The sequence below is a fragment of the Chelonoidis abingdonii genome, chromosome 19, assembly GCF_003597395.2.
Source record: "Chelonoidis abingdonii isolate Lonesome George chromosome 19, CheloAbing_2.0, whole genome shotgun sequence".
NCBI lineage: Eukaryota > Metazoa > Chordata > Testudines > Testudinidae > Chelonoidis > Chelonoidis abingdonii.
Window position 1 is genome coordinate 11058494 of NC_133787.1, and position 24089 is coordinate 11082582.

A 24089-nucleotide genomic window follows, 5' to 3' on the forward strand; every position below is an offset into this window, starting at 1 on the left:
AGCTCTGGTGGACCTCCCGCAGGCATGCCTGCAGAGGATCCGCTGTCCATGGCTCCAGTGGACCTCCTGCAGGCGTGCCTGTGGAGGGTCCACTGGTCCCGCGCTTTCAAGTGATGCGCGGGACCAGCGGACCCTCCGCAGGCACGCCTGTGGGAGGTCCACCGGAGCCGCGGGACCAGCGACCAGCATGCCGCCGTGCTGGCGGCGACAAAATGTCTAGAGCCGTCCCTGGCAGCAGTGGCTCAAAAGAGTGTAGAGCTTACACCCAGGTTTGTCCCCTTTATGTGCCACCACAGCAGCCTTGTTAGAGCCTGCTTTAAAAATATGGAGGCTGGATAGGAGTTGTAGCTTTGTTCGCTTATGCTCCGATCACAGAATGGATCTTTGCTTCTTTTCTATTTTCCCCAGTGAGAGTTCAGTGTTTCTCCATATGACAAACCAAAACACAAAAGGGAGATTGAAACTTCCCACAGCAAAATTATTGCCCTAAATAACTGTTCTTACCATTATCTGTACCACACGGTGGGCAACACAACAAACCTTAAACCACTGAAAGCACTTGCAACCCCTCACAGCTTTATAATTTACTTCTGAGTAACTACAGGCATTGAGATTTTAAAAACACCCAAGTTCTAGGACTATGAATCCCAGGAAAAGCTAAATGCCATGTATGTTCCTAATTCACTTAGGCATTTTAAAAATCCCACCAGAGATATACATTACTTTGCAGAGCTGAGAACACAGATCTCTTGACTTTTAGTCTTGTGTTTTAGCAGAGTCACAAGTTGAGCTGTGTTTCATAGAGCAGTAAAAGTTCACTCAGGCTGAAAGCTGTCGGATATCACACCACCTAGAAAAACGGTGAGTGTTTGATTCAGAGAGAACCACAACAATTCCTAACTCTAAATAAGATGTGATGGCAAAATGGGTAGAACCCAAGGGTTACTAGTCAATTAGTGAGCAATACAGAAGTAGACCGAGCAAGTAAGATGACTATGATGATTGTTGTAACAAGTCTGAGGGCTAGCTCCCACGGAAATCAGTTAGGCACCTAAATACCTTTACAAATCTGACTCCAAGAATACACCCAAGTTTTAAAAGGAAATTTTTCTAAAATGACATTAACATTAGAAGTTGTGTAATTACCACTTGGAAATGTTCCCAGGTTGTTCAGATCTCTTCTTCTTTCACCTCAATAGCATATTCTACAGTGTATAATATTTACTGCATTTTTTTTGCTGTAATTAACCACAATACTAAGAGAAAAGTTTTTTTCTGTAGAGAAGAGGCCAATTTCCTGGCTGACATTACTCAGCATTGCATCAAGTTCCTATACCATCACCTCCAATACATCTGTTAGTCTTAAAGGTGCCACAGGACTCTCTGTTGCTTTATACCATCACAGCTACTCAGTAGACTCTTGCAAAGTATAGAATGTAGCCAATCTGTATCTTCTCCCATTGGTTGTACTCTATGCTACTCCCAACTTTTCAAATTTACTAACATTAAAGAGGAAAAATGAGTCACTAATGTGTCAGTGCAGTAACCACATACCTACAAGATCCCAACTGTAGTCCAGCCAGGTATGCCACACTGAACAGGTTAGGCTGCTTGTGGGATGAATGATGACTGTTCCCAGTGTTGAGAACATGGTCAGTGCTCACTAGATAAATATACATTGCCATGGTTACAATTACACAACAGAAATACTCATGAATAGTCTGAATCAATTTAGCAGTTGATGAGATTAGACTGGTGTCCAGCCAGTGCTCCCCTTTCACTAATCCAATCACATCTTTCCCTGGAAGAGGAGAGGGGTCCAGAACCCATGCTCTTCTATCTCAGACATTCTTGTTTTGTATTTTCATCAGTCATTCGTATTTCCATTTGCAATGGGTCCTGTTACCACTACACACCCGAAGAGGACTTTTAGTTTGAAGTGTCTGAAAGCCTAACGATTGCCTATGTGACTGATTCTGATCCTGTTACCATCAACAGCAGAACTCAGCTTCACTTAAATGGGAACAGAATCAAGCCCTGTGTTTTGCAACTGCTACCATCTCCTCCCTGCGCTGCACTTCATCCCATTTCACTGAGCTGCTGAAACAGCAAAGGAAAAAGATCTGCTCAGAGATATTTGGTAAGCAGAGAAGCAAAATTTGTTGGGTAAATGATTAGTTTCAAACTATTCAGACAGCTTTATTCTGTATGTATTGTTCCTTTGCTTAACACAAGTGTCACCTTGGTATAGAATAAAAAAAAGCTGCACATGGGTGGGGGGCAGGGCAGAGATTTTGTGCTTTGTCTCTGACTCCACATCACTTAGTGGCATCACTTAGCTGAAGTGGGGAAACTGAGGCAGAGAAGGAAAGTGTGACTTGCCTAAAGAGGGAGACTTTTAGAGACATATGAGCAAACACCTCAACTAAACTGGAAATTTGAAGCAACAGCAAAGGCGACTCAACACTTACTCATAAAACTCAGCAGCAGGAGTGAGTTTGTACTTGGAGTACTTGGTGCCATTGCCAAGCACCGAGGCGTTGAAGAGTTTGGGATCTGTACAGTTTAGGCTATTCCAGCTGTTGCCGCAGTTTGTCCAGGGGAGCTCAAATGTGAATGATGAAAACAGATAATACAGAGACCAAGCTATGATAACGTTGTAGTAGAAACCCACGTAAAGAGCTATGAGTATCACGGCATAGCCTACACCTAAAGACAAAGGAAAAACTAGATTATACATTGCATTTCACATACAACAATATACTCCAACCACATTGTCTGAAAGTTAAACCATGCTTTTTGTTTGTTTGTTTAGATAACGACAGTTCCTAAACACAAGCTTGTTTTTGCCTAGTATTTTGAAAGAACTAAGCAAAGGGTTATAAATATAGTGGCTGGACACAAAAACTGACCGTTTAAAATAATAATTCCATGAAACTGACTGGTGTTTAATAAAGCTTGTTGTGTTTGCTGGAAACTAGACATGTTGCTATTAAAGGACAACGCTCTGCTCTGATCCAGTTCTATATTCATAGGGGAAAACTCACCTAGTGCAGAGGGCCATAAGCCCTGTGTTAATAGGTCCATTCATTTCACCTGAGTAAAGTTCAGGTTCAGTGTAATCCACTTCCCTCTCCATAAAGTTAAGGTGAGAGCGTGGGGCTGCAATGAAGTAGTCCTATAGCTGCTGTTCCCATCTGTGGGTGTCAGTAGTGGCTGCTGCCCATCCCAACCTGCAAACAGTATTGTGACTACAGACTGATTTCCTCTCCTGGCATATCCCCATTGCCATTCTCTGTGCTGGTTTACATGAATCTAACATGAAAACTCATTCCAGATTATTCAAGGTGTGTGGAGATCGTGGAACCCCCAATGAGGGATTTAAGGGCGTCCCGGACATTTGGCTGACTCTTCAAACCATGGAGAATTTCAACCTTAGGGCTAAATTTTACCCTGACTTTCACCCCATGCTACTGTGTTGCCTCAATGGTCAGCAGAGTGTAACTAAGGGCAGAACTTAACCCTAAATCCTTAAATAGTATGCAGGGCCTTGCATGGGCCCTCCAGCCTGGGATGAACTCCACCCTGCACATTCCCTATTGGCCCGTGTAGATCTGGGTTTCTTTGGAATAACGTGAGGTGTGTTTGGAGTTTCGGTGAAGACTTTCTTCAGTGAACATTTGTTCTCACCATGAAAACAGACCCTTGTAAGCAATTCATCACTGTCACATATTCTCAGAGGGAACTCTGGTACTAACAGCAGGTCAGAGTGGAGGTTCATTCTCAGAATTGTGCAAAGATGCTTGCTCTGCTTCAGCCAGTGCCATCGGTTTCTTTCTTCTATGGGCAGCAGTGTTTAATGAATGCTGCATTTAAGCCATTTGGATTATCTCTAATAGGTGAAGACTGTCTAGTCTTGTACAGGCAGCATCACTGTGGTATCTCAGTACCTAAGTGTAAGCCTTCATTTCTACTTTTAGTCAGTCCCAAAATGTGATGCTGCTAATGGCATGATGTTCTCACTAATAATCATATGCCACCAAGTTTTTATGCACCTTGACAAACCAAGGAAGACACAGCTTGCTGTAAATCGAGTACCAGGGACTTGGGGAGATGGTCTGTGAAACTGCTACAAGAATATTGTTCCATTATGTAATAGAAAGAGGTTGTTAATTCATGTAAGGATTAGGTGCTGACTCCTTAGGAGCCAACACTCTTAAGAGTAAATTGTGTCAAGCATGCTCTGTGTTGGTCAGGAGAAAGTTAACTAATATTTTACATAGGAATCAGTTTTTACCTCTGACTTCTAGCAAAAAGTGGTGAAAACAAACCTGAAACTCTTAAAAATCATGGGACTTGGATAGCTCCTGCATTTTGGCAGTGAAACTATATTGATAAATGATAGTAAAGAAAGCAGTGGAAAGCAGTCCCTAGATGATATATGTTAGAACGTACATATCCACCACAAAGACAGTATACTGCATTGAAATGGGGGAATTTTTAAAAAAAAAAAAAACAGAAAAAAAACACCCCAGGCACATATTCTGTTTCCACAGTTCTGGAGAGAAAATGGTTGCAATTTAAGAAAATTCAAAGGAACTAGACCAAACCTAGCCCCAGGGTCACTCCACTGATAACAATAGGATAAATCCAGGCATTAATCTGTTCCATTGTTTCTGGATCCAGCCTTTTATTTATTTTAACTTTGTCCCACCCAGGCTGCTAATATAAACCCTGTAAAGTCTTGTGATGCAAATAGGCTGTGCTGTAAAGGTTACAAGATACATTTTTGATCCCTTGCCTTATGGGAGTGCTTTATTAAGATTAGAGTCTTAGGTTTCATAGCAATATTATTCAGAGCTAAAATTAGCACTATAGTGCTTTTTTATTTGGAGAAACTATTATATATTTGAGGCAGGGCTGGCTCCAGGGTTTTTGCCACCCCAAGTGGCAGGAAAAAAAAAAGATTTCAGCAGCAGCTCCACCGCACAGCTTTCTTCTTGGGCGGCACTTCAGCAGCAGGTCCTTCCCTCCAAGAGGGACTGAGGGACTTGCCGCTGAATTGCCATCAAAAACCCCTTCCCCTTGGCCGCCCCAAGTACCTGCTTGCTGCGCTGGTACCTGGAGCCAGCCCTGATTTGAGGGTAGACCATGAACATTTCATGTCAGTGATGGATTTGAGTTAATCCAGAGATATATCAAAAGAACTCTGGTGTATTTAACAAAGTACTGAAATATATTTATGCCTCTTATCAGGAGGTGCGATTGAAACTTTACTAATCGTGTACCATTGCTGGCATTTAAAATATAACAATATTTCTTATTCTTTTAGAATCCAATATTCTATGTCCCTTGTATTGTACTATTCAGTAATACAAACATTTAGCAATGGATTCTAATGCACACTTGGGCAGACTTGAAAATCTCAGCTTAAAAAACAGCTGGATTGTTAATGAAATCCTAAATATGAAATAAACCTGGAGTTTCCTTTCTCATCTTCTTGTCACGCCTGAAGTCAGTGAAAAGACTCTCGTTGACTTGAATGGTTTTTGGATCAAACTTTGAGAGATCCTCCAAGCCAGATTTTACAGTTCTGACAAGTAAAATTCCCATTGCCATTAAAATAAAATAAAAATTAGCTAACATCAGTGAGATTTTTTTGACTAGGGATGTCATAATTCTGGGGGTGGGAGGAGTCAGGGGTGGCTCCAGGCACCAGCACGCCAAGCGCGTGCTTGGGGCGGCAAGCCACGGGGGGCGCTCTGCTGGTCGCCACAAGGGCGGCAGGCAGGTTGCCTTCGGTGGCATGCCTACGGAGAGTCTGCTGGTACTGCAGCTTCGGCGGACCTTCTGCAGGCTGCCGCCGAATCCGCAGGACCAGGGACCTCCCGCAAGCAAGCTACCGAGGTCAGCCTGCCTGCCGTGCTTGGGGTGGCAAAATACCTAGAGCCACCCCTGGGAGGAGTATAGCTCATGGGTTTAGTAACAGGATAACAGGAATGGGCAAAATTAAGCAGTTATATTTTGAAAGGTTTCATGCATACTTTTAATTAGGTGTCTGTCAGTCCTTGTCTGTTCATCTCAAACTTCATTATGAGTTTTGGGTGCAATTGAAAGCAAGAGCTCAAAGCAGAATGCAGTAAAACTGCACTTGTCTCCTGGTTTTGAGTTCCAACCCTCACAAAAAGGAAAACTCTACAAGAGTTCAACACAACAATAAAAGCCTAAAATTAACTCAAGATAACCCATAGTTAAGCTCCAGTTCAGCCAAGAGGAGATTGCCAGTGTGAAGCTCATTACCCTTCACCAATTGTTTTACAAATGTTGTCTAGCCTTCATGCTTCTAAGAAAACCAAGAAGCCTGGTGAGCACATATGTTGTGGGTTTGGGTTAGTTTTCAGTCATTTCACACAGCTCTGAATTGCAGAATCTTTCATCTAGGAGGCTAGATGGATCTAATTGGGTACAGGATGGGAGCAATCCAAAATCACTGCAAGCTGGCACTTTTTTGATGGGTCCTTATAAAGTATTAATATTTTACACTGAAAGCATATCACATCTTACATCCTGAAGGATGCCACGAGCACTGAACTATATATCTCAACACCCACACAAACATCTACATGCCCACAAAAGATGCCACTGGAATGCAGCCACCTGTTTGATGGAGAAAATGTAAGCACCTAGTATACAGTGTGCAATGCAACTGCGGGGTGGGAGAGGGGGAAGAGACCTTTAGGCCCAGACCATTAAAGCTATTTAGGCACCTAACTCCAATGGGAGTTAGGGACCTAGATACCTTTGAGGATCTGGGCCATAGTCAGTTTTAATCCCCCAGGCTTTCAAGGCCTCAAAAAGAAAACCCTAGAGAATAAACTGAATGGTAAAACCTGATTTATCTATGTTCGAAGCGTGATGGGCTCATGGGACCTTGCTCGGATTTAAACCTGTGATTCCAAGGAGTTTAACATGAGAGGTTTACATCACAAGAAACAAATGGCTTTAATAGGCACCCTTGATGGAGTTTTGACAGAGACGTAAAACTGCAATGAACAAGGAGTCTCAACTAGACTCTCCTCTCCCGCCCCTCCCCTGGAAGATTCTCCTGCTTTTTCCTGGGTTGGGCTTGTTCTGTGATCACAAGAGGACCTTAGACTGCAGGCTTATCAAATAAGCCATCAACTTTCACGCTATCTAAGAAAGAAGAAAATAGACCCTTTCTATTTTTGTTATCAGACTTGTTTAAAACCCTCACATTCTCCACAAACTAAGTGGAGGACTGGCACGTACCTTTGAAAACTGGACAGATTTTCCACACTGTAGCAGCCCCTTCCCGGTTGTACTGTCCCAGTGCTAACTCCATGTAGAACAAAGGCATTCCAGCAATGATTAGGAAGAGGATGTAGGGGATAAGAAAGGCACCTGGAAAAACAGAATGACAAGCAGCCATTGAAATCTAGGCTTTTATTATGGTTTATTATATCCCCATGCTAATTTTTCTCCTACTGTTACTCACACCTTCTTGTCAACTGTTGGAAATGGGCCATCCTGATTATCACTAGAAACGTTTTTTTCCTCCTCCTGCTAATAGCCCACCTTAATTGATTAGTCTCATTATAGCTGGTATGGCAACACCCATTTTTTCATGTTCTCTGTATGCGTATATATATATTCCTACTGTATTTTCCACTGCATGCATCCAACGAAGTGGGTTTTAGCCCATGAAAGCTTATGCCCAAATAAATGTGTTAGTCTCTAAGGTGCCACAAGTACTCCTTGTTTTTTTTTTTAGTATAAAGACTGTGTGCGTTATTGTGGTTGTTGGTATATTAAACATCGTCCTTTAAGAAATGGTTCCTCTGCTGTGGCAGGCAGAGTCTAACTGCTTGTTGATGCTTTGTCACTATGGGGGATGTCTGTAGGCCACAACTGTCTTGCTTTAATTTGAAAGACTTTCACTCCATTGCAACATGACAAACCATAGGGCATGCCCCATGTTCATCTTCATGGGTTGCCTAACCTGACTTGATTTTGGACATTGGTCCACAAATTCTCAGCACACACAGATCCTTAACAAACGGCAAATCCTGTTGTGTCAGTGCTACTTGTAAAAATGGTTTTAAGCCACTTGTACGTTAAAAGATTTTTTTTTTGCCAAGGAAAAAAGTAAATAATTTAATATAGAATTGAGCTGAGCGTTTCTTAGCTATATCACACCATGATATCTAAACCACAGAAACTAAAGACTCCCAGAGGAATGGATATCCTCATGTGAAGCCATAAAGCAATTATAGCATGTGTCATGTTTAATCATATATTCTGTCACGGTGTTCCACAGACCATGGACTTGTGAGATTATCGAAATGTGGTTTTCATTTTTATTGCATAACTAGGTCCGGAAAACTTTAATTCTTTTATAATATGTGAAAATAAAATACAGCTGGATTCTTGTACTAACTAGGTTGCAGAGTAAATACATATCCAGAATGACTTCTCTCCCTAGGAAGACAAATGTATTCTCTAATCAGTATGTGGCTAATTTATACACCTACATGTAATTAAGGTTAGTGGGAGATACCTGTTTAAATGACTCATATAATCAAAGAATAAACAAACTGTCCAAATTACATTTGTGGAGGTTTTATGCACTACAACAACAACAAAAAAAGTTGGGAATAAAAGGGAGGTGAAAACTCTTTTCCCTTGCAAGGCAAAATGTTAAGTTTCTAAAAATAAAAACCTAGAATAAAGTGTGTTTAATCTATCCCTATAATGTAGCTTAAAGTGTTGGTGCAACTGTCCAAAACATGAAAATAAGTAGAGCTGATTGAATACCTGAAAAAAACAAAAAACTTCTGCAAATACTCCATCATAGTTAAAAAGCTTGCATGGCATTAGTGTTTGTTTTCCACAAATATTCTAATAAAATAACTAGCAAGAGTGTTCAGAGAATGAATTTCAAGTGAATATTGAAGAACATGAATGGAAAAGCAAACACATTTTTTTAGTCACAGCAGAAATTGAATTCAAAGGATTATGCAGCTCATCCAATCAAGAAAAGGAAATGTGCTATGCAATCAAGAGTATAGTGTTTGAAAATTGAAACAGTAAGAGACCAAGAAATATTCACAGAATAAGTAAATTTAAACATAGTTTGCAGACAAATCATGACTAGATAAGAGGAGAAATACATTATATCTTTCACCATGTTTTTGTTCTGTGCCTAGCACAAGGGAGTCCCGTTCAGTGACAGGTGTCCTACATGTCACCGTAATAAAAATATAGTAATTCAGTGCAGATCATATGTACTTTTCTAGTAGTAATGCTATTGTGAGCTGTAACATTTTAATAAGAATTTGGGGATCCATTTTCAAAGATATTTGGGTGCTTAACTCCCACTGATTTCTAATAACTCTGAACTGCAATAAGTGCTCAAACACTGTCTAGTATAGGATATATTGTTCTCATGATGGCCAAAATCTAAATAATTACATTAGGTGATATACTTTCAGAGATCTTGTGAGTGATGATCTCAAAAACACAACGCTTATCTGTCTTGGGCAGTATTACAATGAGTAAAACTGAATCACAAATCTAGCATGTTGTGGAGAGGCACTTCTTGTAGGAGTTTTCACAAAGAGCTATTTGATTAACTTTAATGTCAAGAGACAGTAGAAAACAGAACACTACATATTGAGCAGGGATGTTTTTGTTTGAAGCAATTAATAAAAAGGCTGTGTAATGCACATAAATATTAAATCATAGTTAAAAATGTGTGTTTTCCAAGTGTGACTAATATGTTGATTGAACTCTGAAGTGTTTTGTACTTAAATGATACTTAAACAAACAAGCCCATTAGGCTGCAAGTGAACCCAGGTTTAATGAGGTTCTTCTGGAGAGGTTCACTATTTGTTATGGTGTCATTTTCAACAAAAAAGGCTCTTATGTGATATAGCATTATCTCACATCAGAGAGTTCTCTTTCATGTAAATATATTTATAATGGTGATAGGTGAAATTTTCAAAGTCTGGACAAACAATCAAATGCTGATCCTTATTTGAAAGGTATCTGTTTCCAAAAATGATCTGGAAATCTCATGAGACTGCTGATGCAGCCAGCTTCAGAAAACAGCAAAAGTTTGGCCTTTCTGGCACTGTTCTCACATTTCCTCTTCCACTCCTAGCCAAAGCCCAGAAGCACACAGGTACGCAAATAATGAAAAATAACAGGGAAAAGAAATTAACCAGGCTCTGTTTGATCTCCAAAAAGCTTGCTTCAGGCACAGTTTGAGTTTATGGAGAAGGTTGAATATGTCATCCCTAATATGTTCAACAGGAGTGTTGCCTAGTTTTAGATTAGACCCTATATTTGTCTGATGGACTCTTCAAAGGAGAATAGGATTGTATCCATGTTGCATCAGCCTGACTATGGCAAAGCTAAAAGCCAGTCTTAACTGCACTGCCTTTGCCCTCTACACCCTTGACTATTAGGTACTGATGAGAGAAGGTGTGTATGTATGAATGTTGTGGCTCCATGACACAGGCCAGGAGAAGCTCCACCCCAGGGCAGTGTTCCATGGGTAGGAGCTGTAGCTGGGAAGGGAGAGTAGAGCTGAGATTCCCCTTCCTCAGATTTTATCACCATATTGGAAGGGAGTTGGATGGCTAACAGCAGAAGCCCTGTGAGTGCATGGTTTTTGGGGACACAGACTAGTGCAGAAGAGCTGGACTATTACATAAATGCCTCATCTCTCAATACAACAGATGCCACGATCTTCATGACATTTCCTTTTAGATCTCAGAATATCTGTGAATGAAAGAAAACCATGCCTCCACTACTCACTTTACATGAGATCAAACTTTGCACCTCTTTCCACTCACACCAGAACCAGCTGGTTTCCTGTAGGCTGGTCAAAATATGGCCCAGAATTTACAATCACAGTTAGCATCCCTGAGCCCAGTGACAAAAACAAACATCTTATTACAACAACATTTATAGTAGTGAAATCTACTAAGAGTTTTCAACAGTTTCCATTCTGCTTCAATATTCAAAATATTTTTGAAATGGCATTTTTTTGGAAGGTAGAGAAGAGAATTGCAACAACTGTCTTTCAACAATCAGTCCTAAAAGAAAGATTTATCTCCATTTTAAAGATCAAAGAAGGAAAATTCTAAATTGATGAGGATCAAAACAAGGTGATTATGACAGCTACCACCAATTTTGAATGAATTTATTAATACTGATATAACACGCTGGGCAAACTTACCTAAAAACAATTTGTATTGGTGCATTCATGACTCTTTTGAATTTGCTTTCCATGAATATTCCAGTGAACAAGTTTGCTGGCAGCAAATTTTGAACAAACATTGTAGGGCATTTGCAGCAAAGAATGTTTCAAGTATTCATGCTAGAAACTTGATTCTAAAAAATGATAATGTTTCAGGCAGAAAACTGAAAAACAAACATCTCTGTGGCCAGTCAAAATTGCTTGACTTTTTTCAAACTATTAAAGAATACTGAAAGTAGTGTCAACAGTTCATAAGCAATAAGAGAATGAAATATATTTGCTTAGACAATTAAGAAAATGTGTGGAAGTGTAATCTAGTCAGACAGCTGTGAATTGAAGAGGGTCAGATGCAATTGTTTTTATTGTGTTATCTTTCTTAACCTGTTGTCCAAGAGCCTGACTTAGCTCCTGGGATCTTATTGTGTTAGGAACTGTACAAAACACATTTTTCAAAGGCAATCCTAATGATCTTGATATCTAGGTTAGAAAAGACAACCACAGACAGAGAAACATAATATAAGAATGTCCTAGCACAGCAAACATTAGTTCTGTCTCATTGCCTGACTAAGTACTATCAGCTGGCATGCATAGCCATAGAGGAAGAATCTGAAAGTGGATAAACTTGTGCCTAGCTGGATTTTGTCAGTTTTCCTGAACACAGGGCAACATGGGAGAAAGCACACAGGTGTTGGAGGGAGCAGCTCACTAGTAGGTGGGGAAGACTGAGAATATTGATAGAGCAAAGGCAGCATTTGATGTGTGGAGCAGGTAGAGCTACATTGTGAAGGTGCTTGTGCCTGATACAGAGGAAGGGGAGTGGTCCAATCTGGCTAGTCTTTGAAAGGGAGGTGGGTCTCAGCCCCACTTGTAAGAGCCAATGCTCCTCTCCAGTGCAGAAAATGAAGAGGGTCATGTGACTGAGTCATGTGACCCAAGCAGGTGACTGGAATAGATAAGGGAGAGGCCTGGATAGCTAGCAGGGAAAATTTTCTGTAAAGAGTTAGAAAGAGGCCTACAGGAGCTTATGAGATACTAGGGAAGGAAAAGGTACTAGGGGAGAGAGCTGTAGGAAGTTAATAAGCCCTGTAGCTAGATAAGCCTGGGTATGACCTGCTAAGCCAAGAAAGGCCTGGGAGTGCCTTAAGGAAGAGTGGGGAAGGATGATATGTAAACCTTAAAGAGCATGAACTTCTGATTGTACTCTCAGGACCTGATTTTGGAACTATCTGATAATAAGCCAGAGGAAGTAAAGGTGTTATTAGCTATGAGAAAGCCTTTGTGAAGTAAATGAGGAGCCCAGTAGAGAGGGAGACTGAGGCAGGAATGTTGTAAGGACACCCCAAGTGGATGTTCAGAGGAAGGTGACCCTATTACAGGGAGAGAAATATAGAAAGGAGGAGACTTAATCTAAGTGACAAGCCAAAAAGATGACTTAGCAACAGCTTTTTGAATGATGATGATGTCAAGTACAGATAGATGCAGATTACAGTAGTTAAGACTAACACTATATTGTAAATACTTTGCCACATCTAACAAAAAAGGATCATAGTGTTATACCTTGCAAATGTCAGCAACTCCTTTGTAATATTTCATACTGCAACACCTTCCAAGAACGCTAATGGGTTTTTCTCATAAGCTTATTCTTTCACTCTGCAAATAATGGAATTATATGGTAATGAGAATTTTATAGCATCTCATATGACGCACTCTTATTACACCCCCCTTTAATGCTGCTTGTTTTTATTTGTGAGTCAATTTATGCCCTCATTTTCAGTTTTGGGTTAACACTTCTGATATTGTTGGGCTCCTTTCACCCAAGTGAAAGGGGGAATAAACAGGCTGAAGTCTCCATAAGTGTTTTAGTGCAATTCACTGGCTGACCTCCTTCAAAGTCTAAATACACTGTTGCTAATCTTTCACTGCCATGTTACTTATGGCTGTGTATTTTTAAACTCTGATCACTGGGTGGTAACAGAAAGGGTTACCACATCTCTGCCAGACAAACTCAGTTATCTCCTCTGCTTTCTGTTGCAAGAGTAATGAGCTAAAGAGACCCATTAGAAGCTATTTTGAACATATTAAAGAGAGTTAAATATATCCAGCCACTCAGAGCAGCATGATTCATTCATAAGTAATAGCTAAGTCATTGAGTAAGGTCCTATTTACATAAATTAATGAAAAGATCACCTTTTACAATGGTGTGTAATTTAGAGATAATCACAGGAACAGCCAAAAGGGCAGCAAAGGCCCATTTGGTTCATCAAGCATCTTACAGTAATCAAAGCAGAAAGCATGAGTTTGAGAAAACATAGGCAATCCAGGAGCCTATGGAGATGACAGTGTGGTAACGGTAGGAGTGCTGGTAGCTGAAGCTTCAGAGGATCGTCAAGCATAACTGCATGTATGTTGCACTCCAGTGATCTCAGTTGGAAGAGGGTGTCATAAAAGCACAGATAACATCAGTGTGAGAAGAAAGGCAGAAACATCTTGGTCAAATCCAATTATCTCCTTTGTCTTTCCACTGGAGGAAAATGGAGAGCTCTCCAGAAATGGGAAATTCTCTAAGGTAGAGGAGGGCTCAGTGTAGTAATTAGATTACCATGGAGATGGTTTGTGGAAAGTGGAAGAGGCTTAAAATGAGGAACTAGCTCCAGAGAAAATTTATAGATGAGTCTAGGAGGGAAAGAGGGGAGCAGCCTTACTGGTATCTAACTTATATTTATGGAAGATCTTGGAGGACAGCTTAGACTTCATAATGCTAGAAAGCGAAAGTAACTCAGAAAACAATTCTCTCTTTAAATGACTTGAGCATAGCTGTTGACTAATAGCTTTGTGCAAATTCTGGTTTCCATAGCATACCAACTAGGGTGACCAGATAGCAAATGTGAAAAATCGAAACAGAGAGTGAGGGGTAATAGGAGCCTATATAAGAAAAAGACCCAAAAATTGGGACTGTCCCTGTAAAATCAGGACATATGGTCACCCTAGTGCCAACACGAAAAAAATAGTGTCTGGTACAACCTCCTTCCTCACAAAGTACAGCAAGTCCCATACTTGAACAGACCACTGGTGTAGCTTGTCCGGTATTCTAGTCTGTGTAGATTCTTATACTGTACTTATCACCATAGAGTATATTCGTGCCTTCCAGTAATGCATTTTGTCATACGATTACACATCTGTCACATCCTGCTAGTGCTCTACCCACCTTCCTCTGAAACGTCAGATGTAGGCCACTGCCAGCTCCATGGCGCTTGCCTAAATGGAGCATTGCTCTGGTTCAGTATGACACATACTAGAATAAAACCTGAGTTGCAGCACTTCTGTATAGACTGATTCCTTTTCTACTGTCTTCCTCTGCTGCTTGTTTAGGGGCCTAGCCAGGTGTTTGTTTAAAGCCTTTTCCACCCTCTGTTCTATACTTGATTGAAAAAAGGCCAAAATATTGTTTGCCATGGCTGCAGAGATCATGTTATCTTCTACATTATACCATCTTAAAGCTGCATTACTGTCACAATAACATAACCCCCTTAATTAAAGACACAGATTGTGGGTTGATATCAATTCTAACAATTACATTCAAGAATGAAATGACTTGAAAGTCTAGCTGCCACCTTTCATGCCCACATTTTTCCATTGGCACCGTGACTCTTTGCAGGTGACTTGGCCAGTTTAGCCAGGTCACAAATATCCAAAAGGTCAAGTGTAGCAAAGGCTGCCTGCAGAACATCTAGCTCTATCCCTTAGGGAAATCTTTCTTCCATCACTCATGTTCAGTTAGCACTCAAGAGATAGGGAGGCTGACGGAAGTTCACAGCACTAAAAACCTCAGCTCAGAGTGAGACTGCTAGGCTCTGAAAACATCTAGTTCACAGTGGACATGCTTAAAGGCTCAAGAGAGTTATTAGCATAGTTTTCCCCATTCTGTCATCTTACTGTATTAGCATAGGTGCCCCTGTACTGGGAACATGATGTATAGCCTTGCAATCACCCGCGGTACAGCAAAGTCTCTATGAGAGAAGTTCATCTATAAATGGATGAAGTCAATGAAGCTCCAAACATCTTGGAAAGTCAGCAAGCAAACAGCTTGTCAACCTGTACATTAGCAAATCTGTGTCAAGGACAACAAATTCAAGGCTTTTTTTCCCCTCCGCCCATGTGAATAAGAAACATTTGTGGATGATTAGAACAGAAAAGAGCTGATTTTCCAGTCCATGGATCCGTGTAACCAGGTGCAAACATTTGAAGTTAAAATATGCTTCTAAAAGGCCTGTTACCAGACCCTCATATACTAGATTTCCCTAGACAGATGATGGCCTGAGCAGTTGTTTCCTGTGGTGTTCCATAGGAAGCTATGTACATAATACGAGATGCAGAGGGTTCCCTGCTTGCTGCAAGGGTGGCTAAAGAAACTGCCATTTTGTTTCCATTCAGAGGCAGAATATTAGTCATAGTTCTCTCATTTGCTCTCAGGGGGGCTCCATTTGTTCATTTCTATTTGTTTGTCTCAATCCAGAGTAATTGAGACTGAATGTTTTCACCATTCATAGATTCATAGGCTCGAAGGGACCATTAGATCATGTAGTCTGGCCTCCTATACATCATAGACAGCAGAATTTCACCCAGTTACACATGCACTGAGGCCAATAACTTGTGTTTGGCTAAAGCATATCTTACAGAAAGGCATCTAGAAGACATTAAGCAATGGCAAATCCACAAAGTTCCTTGATAGTTTGTTCCAATGGTTACTCGCCCTCACTGTTAGAAGTATGTGCCTTATTTCTATTTTGAATTTGTCTGGCTGTAATTTCCAGCATTTGGTTCTTGGTTTTTATGTCTTTTTCTGCTAAATTGAGGAGCCTTTTAGCACCTGGTATTCTCTCCCTATGAATGTACTTTTACACTAAATCAAGTCACCTCTCAATATTCTTTTTCATAAGCTACAGAAGATTGAGTAAACTAAACTATTGTACTGTAGACTGTCAGTTTTCCTCTTCTCTACTGAAATGCTCTGTTTAATCAGTGGGCTTTGTGTACTAATTTCACAGAGGGCATAATGAGGAAGGATGTGTCTGTGACTCGTGGGCCATTTTATGAGCTGCACAGTTGCCATGGGGGAGACTCTGCAAGCATCTGAAAATTTGGTAGGAAGTGAGTGAAGTGCAGTGCTTGACTTCCCTAAGTAGTGTTTTAGCTTTTCAATAAGTGTGACTTTTGGTCAGAATATTACACGGATATTTCTGGAAAACCGAAGCATCATGCTATACACAGCAGAGAGAGCACGGTGATTCTAGTGTATTCTCTTTACAACATAGCTCTAAACATTTGCCATTAGGTCAAGGATGAGAGTTCTTGAAAAACTATCTGCTCTTATTGAGGTAGCTAGGAGCTTAACCCTTGATGTCAATGGGAGTCAAGTTAGACCAGCGTTGGATACTTTTGAAAATCCCACTTTTGGTTCTCTATGAAAAATGAACATGACAGGTAAATTACAAGTAGTACAAATGGAATGAAATTCCGCTCTCTGTTGTCGCTCTCTTGTGGGGAAAGTTTAAAGTGATGCTTTAAACATTACTTGTTAGGTCAGAATGGAGTGTCATTGTTGCATTTCTAGGAAGGCTTCTGTTGGAAAATGCAAACAATGTGGTTTCTAGTGCATAGGGCGAGATACTGCAAACCCGAGGGTGCTATGGGAGTGGGGAAGAGCCACGATGCTGCTGGATGCCTGCAGCGTGAATTCTGCCCGAGTTAGCTAGAGCTGATCCTGAGGGGGCTCCTGTGTAGTTCAGCTTGCATCCAGCCAGCTCTGGGAGCTGCTTTAAGGGGTTTCCACCCCCTCTCAGCCCTTCAGAACACAGTTAGCATCCATAAGGGCACTAGGATGGAGCAGGGATTGACAGCCTATGTATCACAGACCATTACATTTTAGTTACCCCTGTATTGAGCCCCCTTAACTTGTGTTTGGCTAAAGCTTCTTGTTCAGTAAGGCATCCAATCTTGATTTGAAGACATCAAAAGATGGAGAATGTGCCTCTTCCTTTGATAGTTTATTCCATGACTAATCACCCTTGCTGTTAAAAATGTGTCTTATTTGAATTTGTCTGGCTCCAGCTTCTAGCCATTGGTTCTTATGCCTTTCTCCACTAGATCAAGAGCCCTTCAGTACCTGGTATTTTCTCCCCACGATACACTGTAATCAAATCACCTCTGCCTCCTTTTGATAAGCTAAACAAATTGAGCTATTTAAGTCTTTCACTATAAGGCCTTTTTTTAAAAAAACAAAACAAAACATTTTTGTGGTTCTTTTCCTGCATACGCTTAAATTTTTCAACATCCTTTAAAAAATGTGATCAGAACTGAACACAAAACTATATGCAAAGGTAAAATCACCTCCCTGCTCCTATTCACAACTCCTCTGTTTATACAACAAAGGATTTTAGCCCTTTTTGCCACAACATTTGTTAGTCTCTAAGGTGCCACAAGTACGCCTGTTCTTTTAGCATTGCACCAGGAGCTCATGTTGTTGCTTGTCCACTACAATCCCTAAATCATTTTCAGAGTCACTGCATTCCAAATGGTCTGCATTCCTTGTTCCTAGGTGTGAAACTTTGGATTTTAAAAGGCATTTTGTTGGAACAGGCCTTGCTTCCCAAGTGATCCAGATTGCTCTGTACTACTGCTCTCTCTGAATCAATATTTACTACTCTGCCAATCTGTGTGTCAGCCACAAAATATATTAGCAGTAAGTGTTGAGGTACTTCCACATGACTGATAAAAATGTTGGGCCCTGTTTGCACATGAGCTTGATGCTCCTGTGCAGGGCACTCAGATTCTGTCTTAGGGCATCCGCTCCAGCAGATTCACAATCATTAGCATACACTGCAAAGCTATGCAGCTGAGAGACAGTATTTTTAATACTGTGTCATTCTGCAAGCTTAAAGGAGTGATGTAGTTTCTTTTTGCCAGAGCAACTTCACATGGAGGCAGCCACATTTAAAGACTGGGTTTGTTTTTTTTTCTAAGTTGTCTTTAGTTATTTGACAAAACAAAAAACTACCCCAAATGCAAACACCCACTGGTGTTTTTAGGCTATTTTTAGGCAGCATGAGATTCACAACTGTACCAAAGTGAAGCAAAGTGCTCAAGACATCTTAAATCAGCTCTAGACAAGTGCCAGGCAGCTTTCAAGAGGGTTAATGTACAAACCAATGGGAGGTAAATGATTCTTCTCTAGCAGAGTTTTAGAGCAAGTATAAACATAATGAGGTACACTTAAAACTTGTCCTACTGTTCAGTGATTAATCCTATCTTAAGTCCAATTTTTGGACTGAATGACCAAACCAAAACACTCCCTGTCCTTCCAGGTTTTACTGGAGGTCTATCTGTAATATCTAACTACAGCAAATATCTTGCACTCCTGGCACAGCAGAATCCTTCAAATTTCTGTTATCAGCCAAGGAATGTATTCTGTCTTGGTAGAGAATGATAGTTATAATTTCCTACCTGTAAGAATCCCAGTAAATCAAGGTGTTGTTTTGCTCTCAGTCATTATAAGTAGAGTTGTCAGGACCAATGTTTTTGCTGATACCAGTATGGGCAACTGATGAAACACACTCTAGACCAAATATTGTGCATATTTTTTTGCCAACAATATTGAAAAGTGTCTACAGTTGAATTATTTTTTGTGTTATAGAACTAAGAACCCATAAAAATTAATGTTACATAGCTCGTGCAATTGGATTTAAATAAAGAAAAGTATCATAGCTAATTATAATCAATACCTTACTAAAGTGAGTCTAACTAGGACTTTGTACAATATTTAAATTAATTTGTTTGTAAACTCTCTCTGGCTGCAGTGATTTAAATAAGGGATTATGCTGGCATCAAATTTACCATTACAGTAACAGCTGCTGTTGCCCAAACTGCCTTGGAGAAGACAAAAATATTCTCCATTTATTTTAAAAGATTTCAGGCACTATCAGCTCAGACCACTATATGATTTTAAAATCACTGAATCAGAGTAGCTTCCAGCTGATTGCGGATTCTTTATCTGACCACCTTTCAAGTAGAGCTGTGTGGGAAACTAGAGAATTTCACAAGAATATTGTTCATTTTTATTGAAAAGCACTCACAATAGGAAAGCTTCAAGGAGCCCCATTTATTATGTATGATAGGGTAGCACTGCCAACATGCTAGATGCAATGCACCTATAAGATGATGCTCCTGCCTTGAAAAACTAAGAATCTTTGGGATAGATTGCACCTTATGGCATGGTTCTTAGCAAAAAGTCTTGTGTAAACTGCAACACCCCAATAGTTGCCACAGGAAGACTGGATCCCTGAAACCCTATTGCCCAGTTATCTTGCCGCTGTCCTTTCCCCACATCCAAAGGGATTAAGGGTAGTAATTTTGTTCTGGCCTAAACCACAGCAAGTTACAATAATCGCTATATTAGCTCAACCATTCTAGCTGGTGCAATGGAATGGCTAGACACTAAACTTCATCCTTTCTCTGCCCACTCGGCCTGGGAGGGGAGAACTCAGGCACACAGGGTTTTATCTAGGCTACAAGCAAAGGTTTTTTTTCCAGTTGTTTTTATTTAATATATTGTCTTATTAGTCCCTTAGCAACAAACATAGAAGCCTAGTTCTCCCTCCATCCAAACTCGCCTATACTCATTCTGTCACTGCCACTGTGTCCAGGGCCTCTTAGCTAGAAATTCCATCTAAGAATGTGAAAATGACCTCAGGGACCATAATAACTCACTGCTAAGATGAAATGAAGACCCAATAAAATTTGAAAGCAAGGCATTTCCAATCTAAAGTTTTACTTGGAAAACAGAAAGCAAATTTTATGCTATCACTGCACAGTACTCTACAGGAGATCAGTGTTGCCTGGGTAGTGTTTGGACTGTGCTGTGCAGAAGAAAAAGGAAACCTCTCGTTGATTATTACTTGTAGTCTCTTTATACCTTGTTACTGTAGGGCAAAAGTAGAAAACAATTAAGTGAACTCTAAGAAATCCAGATCTGTTCATTTAGGGTTAGAGATTGTCTTTGTCACCAGCCCTTTGTAAGAGGCAATGCATAATTGTGACTCCAGGACTAAATCAGGAGGGACCAAATTACGACTTGGAGTCTGATCCCAGGCTTCCCCTACTAGCTTCAGGGGAGAAGTAATCTGCGCCAGCCACATACCCAGTGTTCCCAACATTCAAAAAGGTATGAATCAGGTCCCAGAAAATCATGAGTTTGGCTTACCACGAGATTTAAAAAAAAAAAATTGAGTTCTTTTTATTTGCCTTCTGGCCTTTTGAGCCTTTTGGGTACACTAGGTTCACATTTTCAGACTTTCCTTTACAACCACGAGGGCTAGAAAGTTCCTTGTAGTTTGGAATGAAAGCTGAGAGTCTCTCCCAATCACTTGTCTCTGTGAGCCGGGACTCTAGGTAAAATCTCTAATGCATCATAATTCTCATGATAAAATGGTGATCATTTAGAACCCTGAATACTTTGCACAAGTTACTTCACCCTGCACTGGCTCTGCTGTGCTGGCTGGCATGTGGGAGACTGGGGCAGAGTCAAAACTCCATCCACTCCCCACCCATCTGCCAAGGTAGGTAAATAGTAGCCCCATGGAGGCTGCTGTGCTCTCCCTGGGGTGCTGTGATCTGTAATAAGAAAGCTCTGTGCAGTGCAGGAAAGGAGTGCATAGGCCATTATATGACCTTTATGGAGTCAGTTTAAATCTAGTGCCTTTAATGAGAACCACAATTTATACAAATCTAACACTGTTCATTATTTACAGGGCGTAGTATTGAGTGAAGACTAGCTCTTACAAAATGAAAATCTTCTGCACCGGCTTAGTACCAAGACTTTTTTCTATTGCCTTCCTCTGGAAGTCTGCCTGCTCAAAAGCGCTTAAGATATTCAAGTCAGCTACTTGGGGTGAAATCCTGGCCCTGATGAAAATCTTGCATTGAGTTCCTTGGGGCCAGGGTTTCTCCCTTTTGTTTTACATATAAGAACAAGAACATGGATCTATGGATTTTTAAAATAATAATACAAAACTACATATGTACAAGTAACAAATTACAGACAAGCTGCAAACTATCAAATTCTTCACAAATATAAAATCCCGAAGGGCCCCATTCTCCTCAACTAGTGATCGCTAGTGATCTCATGTACTGGTGCCTTTTACTTCTTTCTCTTTAGATAAGACACAAATGTACCCCTTAGCACATGAAATTCCTTGATTTTGTCATAAATCTTAAAATGTGCATTTGAAGCAATTTCATTACTAATCTCCTAACAGTGGGGCACAAAAGCTTTTCATCCTCCAAAAGATCAATCTCTTTGAACATCCATGGATAGTTGCAGTCCCGTGTCCTAATGACAAGTCATGTAACAAATGTAGTTCTGATTCAGCTAGTGACTTATTATCCTTGCGTTTCTATAACACTTGTGTGAAAATTTCTAATATTGTAATTACTCCAACTTAGTTAACTATCTCTCATCAAAGCAAACATTTCACTTGTATCCCCAGCTGTTTGAAAGATTGTCATGCACAAGTAGGATCAGACTTTGAGACTGGTGAGAGGGGGATGCAAGCTTTAATATTGTAAAAAATACAGGATGTGGTTCTGTGTTCTAGGATTGCAGTAGTGAATGTAATATGGAAATGTGGATTGTTCAGTCCATTTTTAAAACAGTTCTGTAAGGTTGCACAGGTAGCCCTCTAAGATTTAAACCCTTCTGAGAAATCATCTCTGCCCTTTTCTTTCCTCACCCCAATATCCAATAAAGGGATATGCCTCCACTTTTATGTTAGCTTTGTTTCAAATGGACCAATGGCTGGTTAATTTGAGCAACACGCTGTTCATTTTTGCACAGTATTCCCATCACCATTACTGCACAAGCCAACTCATTGGTGCAATTAGGTAGCACTGAAAGGTGCCAGTCCTAGAATGTCCTAATATATGAAGTGCATCAGCAGATTCAAGAAAAAGAGCCAGTTGTGAAAGACCATTTTCATTATTATACAGTTGTCTGACGAGCTCCTAATGATCTGGCTATTTAAATACAGTACATTGACTTTACATTAATTATCCGTTTATAAGGTTTTATTGCTCCACCTTGTGGTCTAAAAAAAGTTTTGGTCTGTTTCACATTTTATAGAACAGTGAGTATCAGAGAAAAATGCCAATCCTTTTTTTCCCCCTGCATTTAAAAAGACATTTCTCCTTCAGTAGTACCACATTGGACCCATTCTAAAAATGTCCTAAGCAAACCTTTGATTATTTTTTTCTTCAGGTTTGATCAGCTCAGGATAAGAGCTTATTTCATTGACAACTTACATAGAGTACATTTGTCCATGCCATTGATGGATCAGAAGACCCACTGTTGGGCTCAAACAATTCTGCAGGCTCATATGAAGATGAATTCTATGTTGTTTTCTACCACCTTTACTCCCAGCACATCGACGACACACACAACTGTTACTCAACCTAAGGATGCTGTAGTAAGATGTGGTTCTTTAATCACCCTGCTCCTAATTTCAGTGTTTGGAAATCAAGGGCTATTCTTGCCACCTGCTTCCCCCCCCCCCTCCAAAGTGCTGATAAAAATGTATAAGGGAGTGAGACTTTGATCCTTCTAGCACTGAAATCTAAACTCCCATTGACTTCAGTGGGGCAGAATCAAACCAATAGGCAGCTCTTGTGCTCCAAGGTTTCTGTTATGCTGATGTGACAAGCACATTCTAAGGAAGGAGTTTATACCAGCAGGCTGTGAGGCATATACATTATATGTCTAATAACAGTCTGATAGTGATGGATTCCTATTTTACACATGCTTAAAAGGTAAAGTATGAACTCGAACAATAGTGATAACTAAACGATAGCAAACCAGTTAATACATGGCAAGAGAACAGCATCAGCAATGGTCTATATTTTTGCAAGTGAATGACTGTGTTCATGACTATTTAGACAAAGATTGGGAGCACTGGAAATGAGCATCTTCTAGCGAAAGGCAAGTCAACAATGAAGGCAGCTTTCTTCACTGTTCTCCCAACAATCAGAGAGCTCTGATCATAAAGAACTGCTTAAGGGATGGCAAAAGATAATTAACTGTCCATTTCTACCTGACTTCTGAATTTTATGTCACTGTGTTTCATGGAATTTCATCCACTGGAAACTTTGAAATGTCATTCTGGATGAAAATGAGTAAGACAGACAGTCCTTTCTTGGACAGATTCAGCTTCAGAACTGTAGTCCCTAAATCTCAGAGTATTGTGCTGTCACCTCTGTTATACTTTGGTAGAGACACTGCAAGGCATATTTAATTATAGAATAGGGGGGAAGATAAGGACAAAAGAAAATAAAATAGTGAATAATGCTGATAAGGTACGTTAGTTTGAGAAGTTCATATCTGTGACCTTCCCAACATAAGCTATAAATAAATAACAAAAGAATAACATACCAAAATGCAGGCAATGCTCTCTCTTGTGGTTCTGGTGCTACTGCTTAAGGAACAAGGCCATTGCTTTCAAAAGGCTAAAGCTAGGCAGACAAATCCTATATCCAGGCACATAAGCAGCCTAAAGGTGCTAAGCAATTGCAGCTCAAGCATCATATCTATCCAGTGCTTTCAGTGGGAGCTGTGAATGTTCAGCACCTCTAGAAATAAGATTTTGTCCCTACAATAAGGATTCAAGTGCTGGATTTTTTTGTTTGTTTGTTTTGTTAAGCAGTCAAGCTTGGAAAACATTGGCACGATGCCTTTAATGTGGAACATGTATTCTAACTT

General features: G+C 40.3%; 1 protein-coding gene across 1 annotated transcript in view; it reads right to left on the reverse strand.

Annotated features, from left to right (window-relative positions):
- The window catches only part of SLC6A2 (solute carrier family 6 member 2), a 110387-nt gene that overhangs the window by 71032 nt on the left and 15266 nt on the right, over nucleotides 1–24089 (reverse strand). The window contains exons 3-4 of the mRNA XM_032773512.2: nucleotides 7291–7422; nucleotides 2472–2709 (exon numbers count right to left, since the gene is read on the reverse strand). Of these exons, the coding sequence (XP_032629403.1) occupies nucleotides 2472–2709; nucleotides 7291–7422 (370 nt within the window). The remainder of the gene's footprint in view (nucleotides 1–2471; nucleotides 2710–7290; nucleotides 7423–24089) is intronic.